Below are 14491 nucleotides of genomic sequence, written 5' to 3'. Positions count from 1 at the left end.
CTGGTCCAGATAGTGTTTAATGGTCTTTCTTTGAACTTTTGACAGTGTATCACCTTTTCCTAAAAACCTGGCCTTTTGTTGCTTACATGATTTTATTTATCTCTTCTATCTGGAAATCTTACACATCTCCTTCTTTGAGATACCTAATATTCTCTTAAAGTCTATAGATCCCAGGTGTAAAGACAATAGATACAGTGTATTTAGAAATCCATGTGTTTTAAAATCACAGATAGTAAAAAAAAAAAAAAAGATCAAACCATTGCTGTTTGGGCTTTTTCCTGAGGTAAGAATAAGATTAAATATAAGAAAACATGTCAGAGTAAATGAAAAGGCAGGTAATCATCCAATGCCAAAAGGTAATGAGGTTTTAGAGACTTGTCTAGGGGAAGGGAAAGGAATGGCTTATGGAGATATTATTGGGTAGTATTTGAATGGTCACATATTTAAAATGAGACCAATTGGGGCCTCCCCAGTGGTGCAGCGGTTGAGCGCTACAGCGCCGGTTCGATCCCCAGCTGCTCCCCGGCCACCGGTCACAGGAGGAGGGTCCCACATGGCGCGCAGACCTCTCCTGCCGCCAGCTGCTCCCCTCAGCAGTGTACTTCGGTCCTTCTGCCTGCTCTGCTCCCCGCTCTGGCTCTGGTGAACTCTCTCACCCTCCTGCGCTTCTGACTGTACCCAGTGCTTGTATAAACAAATAAATAAATAAATAAATAAATAAATAAATAAATAAATAAATAAATAAATAAATCTTAAAAAAAAATTGTTATTAAAAAATAAATAAATAAAATAAAATGAGACCAATTGGATGGCCCAGTTTTTCTCTCATCATATTCAATTGCAAAAGTCAAGTTGAGTGTAGATACAGAAGTGGAGTAATCAGGGAGGCAGTTTAAGCGAATAAGAGGACCTAAGGGGGCAGGAAGTTTAAGGCACATGTAAAGGAATTACGAGAATGATGAAACTATAGGATCTAGGTTGGTAAGTAGGAACTGAGTATATGGGGAGGCATGGATGAAAGACAATGAAAAATCAGTAGGATCAGTATATTGCAGGTCCCAGTGAAACTGGGAAATATTATATATGGAGTTAGTGCATGAAGTTATAAAGATAGGAGACAATGTCAGAGTGTGATGTTTGTATGGGTGACCACAAGGCCCATGGTGTGATGGCAGCAAGGAAGTGCAAGAGAGGTTGGAGGGGATATCATTGAAGGAAAAAGGTTCAGAGCCTCTGGCTCTACCTGAGTAACTCTTAAAATCCCAAGCCCACACAATATTTGCATTCCAGATATTTCTAGTTCTTTTGAGACAAGAGACTGAGGTACTTAGGTCTAGGGAAGTCTCTCAAAAGGGGTTCTGTCAGAGAATATGATTTAAATAATTATTTTCTCACCATTATCCCAATGGTGAATGAATTCTACATGAATAGGAATTTCATTACATACATGATGTGTCAGGACATTAGTGTTGCTGTGAAACCCTGGAAGCAAAGGGTAGAGAAAAAGGGCCTCGGAGTGAAACAGCTTGATTCTTTTCATTTTTTAACATTTTTCTAAATAACATACTTAATCTATGTGGCTCACTTTCAAATTTTCAGAGCACTGTCACATGTAAATCTCAACTGACCCTAAAAATTGCCAATGAACTGAATGAGTGAGGCTTTACAACTCTCATTAGCTTGAGACATGTGTTTTTTTTTTTTTTTTTCCAGTGACTTACTCACCATAAGTGAGGGGATAGAAAAGGCCTTCTATCCTTTTTTGTTTGTTTTTCTCCAGCACACAATCTCCCATTCATCTCAACTTCAAGTTCAACATGAGTTAACTGCTTTTCTCAAGAGAGGCTTTTGCTGTACACCCACACCCACTCACCTGCTCAATGCACATCTCCTTCTCTCACTTTATCCATCCCCACCCTCCTGCTTTCCTGCTCACTGCATGTCTGCACATCTACTTGATCCTCCTTTAAACTGGGAGACAGGGACAGTATATTTTCAATGTTTATATATCTAGAACTTAGCCCAAAAATATTAGCATAAAGAAGAAAGCTAGGAAGATCAGAAAGGTGTGTAGAATAACCTATTAGAAATTAAAACTTTGTAGAATGTAATATTGTGTCTTTGGGATTTGAAGTAGTTATTCAAATAGAGTCAGAGATTAAATAATCGTGGAAAATGTTACATGAGGAAAATTTGAAGGCATGGTTAGGCTTGTGAAACATGACAGTTATTTTTAAATCTCAAGCTCTCACATAAAGGGAGTGTTTTATGTTCTTCCCAAGGACAGAAAAGAGTATCAGCAAATAAAAGTTAAAGCGAGAAATCTTTGGGTTAGGAAACATAAGTTGAAGTGAGAATTTTGGGTTAACATTAAGAATCTCCTAGGTAAAAACTCTGTAACCAAAACATAGGAGTTCTCTTCTCATCAACAGTGACCATTACTAGGGGACAAAGAAGTCAGTAAGAACACCCAGCGTTTACAGTGAGGGGAGCATCCAACTTTGGGTTGAGATATGTCATGCTATCATTGTAAATCTATAGTCCAGAAGCAAGAGAACTGGGTTTCTATTAAAAGATGGTTACTTAGACTGGTTCAAAGCAGCACGCAACTTTAGAAATATATACTACCTTTCGGTACTTAAACATCAGTTTTGGTTTGAGCATTTTCCACTCATTCTGGTCATTCTTTTATATATTTCAGAACAGACAAAGATACTATGCATTTTATATACTGTTAATTAGATGAGAATTATTCTGTTTCACTCACTTTTCCAATAATATATGTTCTTTTCTCCTTGCAGTAGGAGGAAAAAAAGAACATGGGCCTTTTAAGTACAGCATGTATCATTTGCTTCTTTTTTGGAGTCAAAGTGTATTGTCAATATGAATATTATCAATGGGATGAAGATTATGATCAAGAGCCAGATGACGTCTACCAACCAGAATTCCAATTTCATCAAAATGTAGACTACGGAGTTCCTTTTCATCAATATACTTTAGGCTGTGTCAGTGAATGCTTCTGTCCATCTGACTTTCCATTATCAATGTACTGTGATAATCGCAAACTCAAGATAATCCCAAAGATTCCAGCACACATGCAGCAAGTCTATTTGCAGTTCAATGAAATTGAGGCTGTGACTGCAGATTCATTCGCCAATGCCACTCATCTTAAAGAAATCAACCTCAGCCACAACCAAATTAAGTCTCACAAGATTGATCATGGTGTGTTTGCTAAGTTGTCAAATCTATTACAACTTCACCTACAGTATAACGACTTAGAAGAATTTCCATTACCTCTTCCTAAGTCTCTAGAAAGACTTCTTCTTGGTTACAATAAGATCTCCAGACTGCAGACAAATGCTATGGATGCATTAGCAAACCTGACCATGCTTGATCTCTGTCATAATCACCTTGATGATTCTATGTTAAAGGAAAAAATTCTTGCCAGAGTGGAAAAATTAATGCAGCTCAACCTATGTAATAACAGATTAGAATCAATGCCTCCTGGTTTGCCCTCCTCACTTATGTATCTGTCTTTAGAAAATAACTCAATTTCTTCTATACCAGAAAATTACTTCAATGAACTTCCAAAACTTCATGCTCTAAGAATGTCACACAACAAACTACAAGACATCCCATATAATATTTTTAATCTCTCCAACTTGATAGAGCTCAATGTTGGACACAACAAACTGAAGCAGGCATTCTACATCCCAAGAAATTTAGAACATCTATATCTGGAAAACAATGAAATTGAAAGTATGTAATATTCTACTTTTTAAAAAGTATTTTGACCTTTAAAGAAAAAACTCTTTAAAAATCTATGCTTTACACATTGCTAAAAATGATTGCTTTGAATTAGGGCAGGGAAATGGCAGAAATTGGCCCCAGGGAAATGTGTGCTATAAAACTTTTAAGTCTTTTCTGTTAAATTTTAATACCTTGAACACTGAGAAACAGTACAGTAGAGTAAATGAAGAATAGAAGTCTCCTGCAGAGTGGGACTTAAGATGGTTTTTCCATTTTTTGAGATTTTTACTAAGAATTTATTCCTTTTTTACTGAAATGGCTAATGAAGCCATCATTTGTTTTGATAACATAAAATTCACTTATAGTTTCACATTCTTTATTTTAGTATAAAATGGTTAAATAAAAAAATAATTAGACATAATTATATTTATAAGTATTCTAATAAAACTATACCCAAAATAGGATTATGGATATAATGTGGCAAGATTAATTTTTAATTTGTATTTTTCAGATATCAATATTACAGTGATGTGTCCATCAGTTGACCCACTATATCACCATCATTTAACATACATTCGTGTAGACCAAAATAAGCTAAAAGAGCCAATAAGCTCATACATTTTCCTCTGCTTCCCTCACATACATACTATTTATTATGGTGAACAAAGAAGCACTAATGGTCAAACAATACAACTGAAGACCCAAGTTTTTGGGAGATTTCAAGATGATGCTGATAATGAAGATCATGATGGTGGTCATGAAGACCCAGAACAAGAAGGAACAGAAGAAAACACTGACCCTCACTATTATGGAAGTCAAGAATGGCAAGAAACTATATAGGTATATGTTTATACCATCACAAAATCATATTGTTCAATATTAATTAAACTAAACATGTATAGCTCAAGTAATATATCTAGATTAATATAGTAGGATAAGATCAGATTAAAGTTGTTAGTAATATCTGCATCATTACATAGGATTAGAACTTACTCAAAATGAAACAAGTCTTTAGAAATATGAATTAGAATGACAAGTGGGAATCAACTAAATTATAAACATAAAATTATCAAGTTGAGAAAAAAATACATTTCTATTAAGAAGTAGCTTTAAAAGCTAAGAAATAGAAGCCATGGGCTTAGAATCACCATAAGGATTTTTGAATTACAAGTGGTTACATTTATAAGACTTACAGCCATCCGTTTAAGGAGTAGACTGATTTCTTGGACCCAATCTCCAGAAAGCTTTCATATTTTTATTTCAGATCTCATTATCATGACATCTTCCCCTTGCCCTAACACTTAGAACATAGGATGTTCTTTATTTTCAAATGAGGCTACCCTACTAAGGATACCAGGCATAGAGACTCATGAAATTAATGCATCTTATTTTCCACTCAGAGCACCCAACCAACAAAATATAAACCCCTCTATTTGGAAAACTGAAAAACACCAAATTATCTCATCACAATCTGTTATTTCAGCAATCATCCAAGACAGTCATTAATGTACTCCATTTTAACTGGGATAAAGTAAGGTGTCTTTGTTTTAGTTACACAAATATTTGCTAACAAGTAACTGCTTATTTCACAATGTTAATTTAATGTTAGCAAAAGAAATTATATTAATATTATTAAACACTATTTTTCTAGCACAGTATATTAGAAACATGCAAGTAATCACCAATGTTTATTTACACATTGATAAAATTTGGAAGGTTTTGATATGTTCTTTAAAAATGTAACAATCACATATTATTTAATCTAACATTTTGAAGTACTTTAAGTTATGACTTACAATGAAAATGATTTAACTGCTGTGATATTTTTTCTTGATCTACAGGCTAACATTACATAAAATTCCCTAGCTAAGGGATAAATACTAATCTTGGGCTGCTAATACAGAGAATCCAAAGGACAAATGGTAACAATCTGGACAATATGCAAAGACCAAACATGTAGAACCTTATTTTAGGAGCAGTGTTCAAGTGATGAATCTTTATTTCTTTGGAGACAAGTTTAATATGAAGCCTTTATGCTCTTTATTATCCTTAAGTAGTTTATTAGCATTCAGAAGAAACAACATCCACCTGACCCCAGGACAACCTCAATAATCCAAAATGAACATGAACAAAACTCCATTCATTCATTTAATTAACTTCATCAAATCATTTGGTGTACAGGGTTTAGCAATGACAGGTCAAGAAACAGAGTACACGTGCATCTGTGACACCGTAAGATACAGGTCAAGGTAGGAGTAAAATGCTAGTAGCAAGGGTAGAACATACTTTCAACAGAAGTGAAAAATTCTAAGAACCATTTCTGCTTTTTATTGAAACTTTTAAAACTAGACTATAAATGTTAACATTTAGTATAAGCTGATAAGTGAAAAACACTGGGTGTTTTAGGAGATAAGAAAAACAAAGCTATTTCTTACCTAGAATAATTAAAAATGTAAAGAGAAACCATCAGTGAAAGCAAATCAAAACCACAATGATAGGGCCTCCCGGGGGGCGCAGCTGGTTGAGCTCAGCACTGTGGAGCTGTCTGCAGCCTCCACAGTGCCGGTTCGATTCCTGGCCGGCCAGGGAGATTCCCACAAGGCGAGGCAGACCTCTCCTGTCTCGCCGGCTGCTCCCTTCAGCAGTGTTTTCGGTCTGCCTGCCTGTTCTGCTCCCCACTCTGTCTCTGGTGAATTCTCTCACCCTCCCACGACTCTGGCCTGTACCCCAGCTCTTATATAAATAAAAATAAATCTTAAAAAAAAAAACCCACAATGATATACCCTTTCACACTCAGATAGCTAAGACTCAAGAAGACAGCAATATAGACTGTTAGTGAGGACCTGGAGAAAATGGAGCCCTCAAACACTACTGGTGGAGCTATCAAATAGTTTAGATGCCTGCCAGTTCTTCAAAAAGTTAGTTACCTATAACCCAACAATTCCACCTCTAGATATATACCCAAGAGAACTGAATACATATGCTCACATAAAAACATGTACACAAACGTTCATAGCAGCATTATCCAGCAATAACCAAAAAATAGATTGCACCCAAATGTCCATCAATGGATGAATAAACAAAAAATGATATATCCACAGAATGGACTATTAGTTAGTTGAAAAGAGGTAGTGATATACGGGTATATACTGCAACATGAAGCATGAAAATATCATGCTAATAGAAGACAGTCACAGAAGACCATATATTGCACAAGTCTATTTCCATAAAATGTCTAGAACAGGAAAATCGACAAAAACAAAATAATTATTGACTAACAAATATGAACCAGAGACACACTATGGGGGGGGGGAGGAGGATTGGGGTCAAAATAAGGGGGTTGCAATTGTATGGGGAATATAAAAATAAAATTAAAAAAAATTATTGACTGCCTAGGGCTGGGGGCAGGGGACTAGAGGAAAAGGGGGAGTGACTACTAATAGGTACAGAGTTTCTGTCTGAGGTGATGAAAATATTTTAAATTGATTGAGGTAATGGCTGTACAAGTGTGAAAATACAAAAACAATGACTGAATTATATAATTGAAAGGGTGAATTGTATGAGATAGGAATCATCTCAATGAAGCTTTTATTAAAAAATTTAACAAAGAACATAAAATCAATTCATTCTAACACAAGGCAGAAAGAAAGAAAATATTAAAGTATCAGTAATGGTAAAAAAAGATGTGAACACAGATATCCTAACTCTTACTTCTGGCTGGACATGGTGAAGTGAAGGTATCAAGGAAGAAAAGAGAACCTTAATATATGAGTAGGAACTGACTGGCAACAGTGATAAGAACTTGAAAGCTCTGAGATAAGATTAGTATAAAGGTTTGGTCATCATTTCCCGCCTCCTGTACAGTTAAAAACAAAAACCCTTCAAATTTCAGAATTCTGGAGCTTCTACTTTTATCTTCTAAATTGATAAAAGAAAATACATTGTAATCCTCAAAAACAGCCTCAGTGAAGAATAAAATTGTACAATTTCTCTATTTAAAACAAGGAAATTGACACCAGATATGCCTAAGTAGGAACTAAGCTAGAGGACTTTGAGTTAAGTTACTTACAGTCTCTCTTCCTTTCATCATTTCTACTAGGGTTGTTATAAGGATGAAGAAAATTAGACCATGCAAGTTACAGGTATCCAATAAACAGTAGCTATCATTTCAGCAGTCTACTAGCAACCTACTAGGTCTATGTCCTACCAAGATGTCAACAGGGATTCAAACGCTAGAGTGCTCTCTTGGTGCAAGCATCACCTTAGGTTCTTTCCAAGGTGCTACTCATGTAAAAGATGAGTGAACATGACAGATTGTACTGAAAGTTTCATTAGAGGAGAGAAAGGTGCTTTGGTCACATACACCACAACAAACTGTCCCTAAATGGCAAAGTAAGCCCCAGATTTCACAGTACCAGATTTCCAAGTTAGTTTGATAGTTCAATTTTCCAAAGTATCCCTGGATAACATACCAGGGAGGACAGGGTTTCCTCTATTCTTTTACAAGGTGCATGCTTGCGAGCGTGCGCGCGCACACACACAAACACATCCTCCAGTTATAGGGCCCAATGAAGAAGCAGGTTAACAACAATCTCCTGTTACTTGAAAATGCCCTGAGTAACTCATACTCACTCCAAGTATTTCTCATTTATAACAAAAAGAACAATAAAAAACTAATTCTTTCTCTCAGACAAATTGAAAAATAAAATATTTCTTCAACTAGTATATCAAGATAGCACAGTTATCTACTGGACTTATAGACAGAACCAATTAATTTGATATTTATAACAGGAAAGAAAAAGAAGAAAATTTATCCATTTTCTCATTACACGTCAAAGTGTTAGTTATATTTGCTACTAGGCTGAACTGTCTGTGACAACCAACAAATCCAAATCACTAAATCACACCATGAGCCTCAAGCTTAGTTAAAAAATATAAAAGGATAATGAGTATTTAGTTATCTGAAAGGAAATAAAAATGAGGGATATTTTAATTCTTGCTTACAGTAATTCTAGTGAGCGTATTTTAGCTTTTGTTTAAATAGTACCTGAAACACATTTTTACTTTATTCCTCAAGTTTGGAATCATTAAACTAAAATACAGATGTAGGCACATTGTACAACACTTAACCAACTCCATGGGAAAAAAAGTAAAAGAAATAAACCTTGTCTCTTTTATATACTTTTTCTGTTGCAAATGATTCATATGCCCCCAAGGAACTAAAACCATGATTTCCTGATTCCAAACCCATTTTTCAGTATCTTGGAAATAAAGTGTAACAGCAGTTGAATACAAAATTAAATCACAACAGCTAAAAAACCCCAAATTTGTATTATGTTCCAATTTCCTCATAAATACAACAATATAAATATCATAGTACCATGCACCCATCATTACTTTACAAATTTATTAGGTTCAAATTCACCACATGGAGTTTCATGTATCATTCAGAAAAATTAAACTCACAAATCCAGGACATTTTAAACATTAACCCTTCCTTCTAATGAGTCATAATGCTCCTCCATTTCCATTTCACCCTTTAGTTTGGGAAGTGCTTGGGTTCTCATCTTTATCTCATTTGACCAAAAGACTAGATTTCAGGAAAAAGCACAGAATTTGAGATGGAGATTCATAGTGATAGACATTTCACAAAATCATAGAAAACTGAATTTCAAAGGGTCTATAAATATCTAGTAACATAGTGATTCTCAATAGGGCTTATTTTGCCATTTAGGGACAGTTTTATCAATAGACCTAAGCCACCTCCAAAAATACTCCCTCTTAGAAAAATCTTTGTTTCTTATACTCTATTCCATTCAACACAGTTTTTAGTTGTTTGCTGCTGAGAAATAATTTGGAGGTTGAACCATCAGTCCAATGGGACACATTCAAAGATAAAAAAACTTTATACAAATACCAGGAACAATGCAACAGGATCACTATAAAGGACTTCACAGAGAACGTGCTCTCATGAGAGCTTGAAGCAGAGAACCAAGCAAAGCCTTGCCCAGGCTCCTAACTCAAAGAAATGTGAGATAATAAGTATGTTATTTTAAGCCACTAAATTTGTCATAAATAGCCAATACAATAGTCATATTCTTTAGAAATGCAACTTTAGAGTATTATTTCTAAAATGAAAATAGGACCATGACATTCACTAGTTTAAAAATCTTCAGTGGTCAGGCATCAAACTAGAAATAAACCATAAAAAGAAGGCAAGGAACTTTCCTACCTCATGGAGATTAAAAACCACACTACTGGAAGACCATTGGACTAATGAGGAGATCAAAGAAGAAATTAAAAAATTTTTTGAATTGAACGACAAGGAGGACACCAATATCCTAAATGTATGGGATGCAGCAAAAGCAGTAATAAGAGGAAAATATATAGCAATAGAAGCTCACATCAAGAAACAAGAAAGAACGCAAAGAAACAACCTAATCTCGAAGCTCAAAGATCTAGAAAAAGAACAACAAAAAAAACCCAAAACCAGTAGAAGAAAAGAAATAATAAAAACCAAAGCAGAAATAAATGAAATTGAAACTAAAAAAACAATCCAAAAGATCAATGAAACCAAGAGCTGGTTCTTTGAAAAAATCAATAAAATAGACAAACCCCTAGCCAGGCTCACAAAGGAAAAAAGGGAGAAAGCACAAATAAACAGGATCATCAATGAAAGAGGAGAAATCACAACGGACACAGCAGAAATCAAAAGAATAATCAGTAACTACTATGAACAGTTATATGGAAACAAGTTTAACAATCTAGAGGAGATGGACAAATTCCTACAACTCTACAATCACCCAAAGCTAGATAAAGAAGAAATAGAACACCTAAACAGACCAATTACAATTAGCGAAATTGAAATGGTAATCAAAAACCTCCCCAAAAACAAAAGCCCAGGACCTGATGGATTTACAAATGAATTCTACCAAACATTCAGAGATGAATTAGTGCCTATCCTTCACAAACTCTTCCAAAAAATTGAGAAGGAAGGGACAATACCAAACACGTTCTATGAAGCCAACATTACACTAATACCAAAACCGAACAAGGACAACACAAAAAAGGAAAACTACAGGCCAATCTCCCTAATGAACACTGATGCAAAAATCCTCAATAAAATTTTAGCTATCAGAATCCAACAATGTATCCATAAGATAATTCACCACGACCAAGTTGGATTCATTCCAGGGGCACAAGGATGGTTTAACATCCGAAAATCAATCAACGTTATCCAACACATCAACAAAAAGAAATATAAAAACCATATGATAATATCAATAGATGCTGAGAAAGCTTTCGACAAAGTGCAACACCCATTCATGATAAAAGCCCTTGAAATTCTTGGGATACAAGGAACATACCTCAACATCATAAAGGCCATCTATGACAAGCCAACAGCCAGTATCATTCTCAATGGTGAAAAGCTGAAAGCAATTCCATTAAGATCTGGAACAAGACAAGGATGTCCACTCTCACCATTGCTTTTCAATATAATACTGGAAGTCCTAGCCAGGGCAATAAGACAAGAGAAAGACATCCAAGGAATCCAAATATGAAAAGAAGAAGTCAAACTATCACTATTTGCAGACGATATGATATTATACATAGAGAAACTCCACAGAAAAGCTAATTCAACTCATCAATCAGTTCAGTAAAGTGGCAGGATACAAAATCAACACGCAAAAGTCAGTAGCCTTCCTATACACAAACAATAAATCTGAAGAAGAAGAAATCAAAAAGACCATCCCTTTTGTTATTGAAACAAAAAAAATCAAATATTTGGGAATAAATCTAACAAAAGAGGTAAAGGACCTATACAAAGAAAACTATAAAACAGTTAAAAGAAATAGAAGAAGACACAAAGAAATGGAGAGACATCCCCTGCTCATGGATTGGAAGAATAAACATTATTAAAATGGCCATCCTTCCAAAAGCAATATACAGATTCAATGCTATTCCAATCAAAATTTCAATGTCATTCTTCAAAGAAATAGAACAATTATTGATGAAATTCATATGGAATCACAAAAAACCCCGAATAGCCAAAGCTCTCCTGAAAAAAAAAGAAGGGAATGGAGGCATCAGACTCCCAGACTTCAAACTATACTACAAAGCCATAATCATCAAAACCGCATGGTATTGGAACAAGAACAGACATACAGACCAATGGAATCGAATAGAAAATCCAGAAATAAACCCACAGGTTTATGGTCAACTAATCTTTGACAAAGGAGCAAAGAATATGCATTGGAGCAAAGAAAGTCTGTTCAATAAATGGTGCTGGGAAAACTGGGTCGCTACATGCAAAAGAATGAAGCTTGACCACCACCTCACACCATACACAAAAATCAACTCAAAATGGATTAAAGAACTAGACATAAGACCTGAAACCATAAAATATATAGAAGGAAATATAGGCGAAACACTACGTGATTTGCACATCAAAGACATCTTTACAGACACATCACCCAAAGCAGTGATAGTGAAGGCAAAGATAAACAGCTGGGACTATATCAAATTAAAGAGCTTTTGCACAGCAAAAGAGACAATAACAAAAACAAAGAGAAACCCCACCAACTGGGAGAACATTTTTGCACCCAACACTAATGATAAAGGACTGATCACAAAAATCTGCAAAGAGCTGATGAGTCTCAACAACAACAAAGAAAATAATCCAGTCAAAAAATGGGCAGAAGAGCTTAAAAGAAACTTCTCTGAAGAGGAAATGCAAATGGCCAACAGGCATATGAAAAAATGTTCAACATCACTTGTCATCAGGGAAATGCAAATCAAAACTACCATGAGATACCATCTTACACCAGTGAGAATGGCACATATTAAAAAAAAAAAAAAAAAAACTAGCAACAACAAATGTTGGCGAGGGTGTGGAGAAAAAGGAACTCTTCTGCACTGTTGGTGGGAGTGCAAACTGGTCCAACCACTGTGGAAAGCTGTGTGGAGATTTCTGGACCTACTAAACATAGAGCTTCCATATGACCCAGCAATTCCACTCCTAGGTATTTACCCAAAGGACACAGAAACATCAATTCCAAAGAACACCTGCACCCCTATGTTTATAGCAGCACTGTTTACAATAGCTAAGCTTTGGAAACAACCCAAATGCCCAAAAATAGATGACTGGATCAAGAAGATGTGGTACATATATACCATGGAATATTACTCAGCATTCAAAAAAGATAAACACATGCAATTTGCTGCAACATGGATGGCGCTGGAAGGGATCATGCTCAGCGAAATAAGCCAAAAAGAAAAAGAAAAATACCGGATGGTCTCACTCATAGCAGGAATCTAGAAAACTTAAATAAGGGACCAGGAAAATGAATAACTATAAGAAAGTGAAAATCAAAATCAACAAAAAACTATGAACCAGAGACACTTTTAGGGGGGCGGGGGCGGGAGGGGAGGGATTGGGGTCAGAATGGGTGGCTGCAATTGTATGGGGAATATAACAATAAAATTTATAAAAAAAAAAAAAATAAAAAAATAAATCTTCAGTGGTCTCTCTGAAGTTCTAATACCTCCACAAGACAAAAAAAGACTCTCCTTAAGCAGATTTCTTAACTGTGCCATCTTTCACCTCTCTTTCTCCCTCCTACCTCCAGTCATATGCAACAAAATACAAATTTTTTCCATCAGCCACCATACCCCACCTGCTGTGCTGCTCCACTTCGTAGAACATCTCCTGGAGCACCCCTCCCCCCACATTCTTCCTTGTCATCCCTGCAGAAATCAGTTAGGTGCAACCTCAGTGGCCTCTCCCAGGCCACAGCAGAGCCCTGAGCATTTCTGGGCAGCAGGTCCCACCACGTTTTCTATTTGCTTACCTAAGAATGACCATGAATTCAATGAAGGGGAAATGTTTGCTTGCTAAGCTTCATTGTCTATAGTTCTGGCAGAGGACTTGCACTCAATACATTTATTAAATCAGATTGCATTCACTGGTCACAACTTTTCAAGGAAAGATATAATTCACAAAGGGATTTTCTGAAGTACAAAGTATGAAATTTTGAGTCTTTAAGAGTCTCTAAATCTGGACATTTAATATCTACCCAGTTTACTTCTCAACATCCTGCCAAACCTAATACAATGCAAAACAAATCAACATCTACAGTTTCATTATTAGATATTTTCAAAGACTTCTAAAGCTTTAAAATCAATGATTTAGGGCCTCCCCGGTGGCGCAGTGGTTGAGTGCTGGGTTGTAAGGTTGCCCGCAGCCTCTGCAAGTGCTGGGGCGCTGGTTCGATCCCCGGCTGCTCCCCAGCCACCGGAGGAGGGTCCCACATGGCGCGCAGACCTCTCCTCTGGTCTGAACAAATTAGTATTCTTTCATTTTCTATTTTTAGTGAAATATTTATCCATTTTTAAAAAATTTTTAGCTTAGAGGAGAAAGAAATGTTACCATGATTGCTAAAAGCACTAATCAGTGATAAAAATAAAAGTGGAATCTTTAGAGATGCTCATGGTTATATTAAATAGCACTTAAATTACTAAAAATCAAATTTAATATTAGAGTAGCTTTATACAGTTCTCTTCATTTAGCAAACAAAAATATCATTTATTATTAAACCCATATTACAAATCAAATTTATTTTTAAAAAGCTGTTGTTACAGTTAGGGTTACAATATATTATACACAACTAAATTTAAGGAGAGGGAGTGGCAAATGACTGAACTATAAAATAATCTGTGCTAAGACTAATTTTTCCACTGG

At 35.6% G+C, this 14491-nt stretch overlaps 2 protein-coding genes across 2 annotated transcripts in view; one reads left to right on the top strand and one right to left on the bottom strand.

Annotated features, from left to right (window-relative positions):
* CENPP (centromere protein P) overlaps positions 1 to 14491 on the bottom strand; it is a gene marked incomplete at its 5' end in the record, with an annotated part of 170850 nt that overhangs the window by 129649 nt on the left and 26710 nt on the right. The gene's annotated exons all lie outside the window — the stretch shown is intronic.
* On the top strand, positions 2820 to 4590 carry OMD (osteomodulin; the record flags this gene model as incomplete). Its single annotated transcript, XM_084237446.1, has 2 exons — positions 2820 to 3759; positions 4262 to 4590. 2 exons carry the CDS (start codon positions 2820 to 2822, stop codon positions 4588 to 4590), a joined length of 1269 nt encoding a protein of 422 aa, XP_084093572.1.

This window comes from Talpa europaea (genome assembly GCF_964194135.1).
Source record: "Talpa europaea genome assembly, chromosome: 7".
NCBI classification, from domain to species: Eukaryota; Metazoa; Chordata; class Mammalia; order Eulipotyphla; family Talpidae; genus Talpa; species Talpa europaea.
The sequence above is the reverse complement of the archived record's forward strand: the minus strand, read 5'-3'. Positions and strand labels throughout refer to the sequence as shown.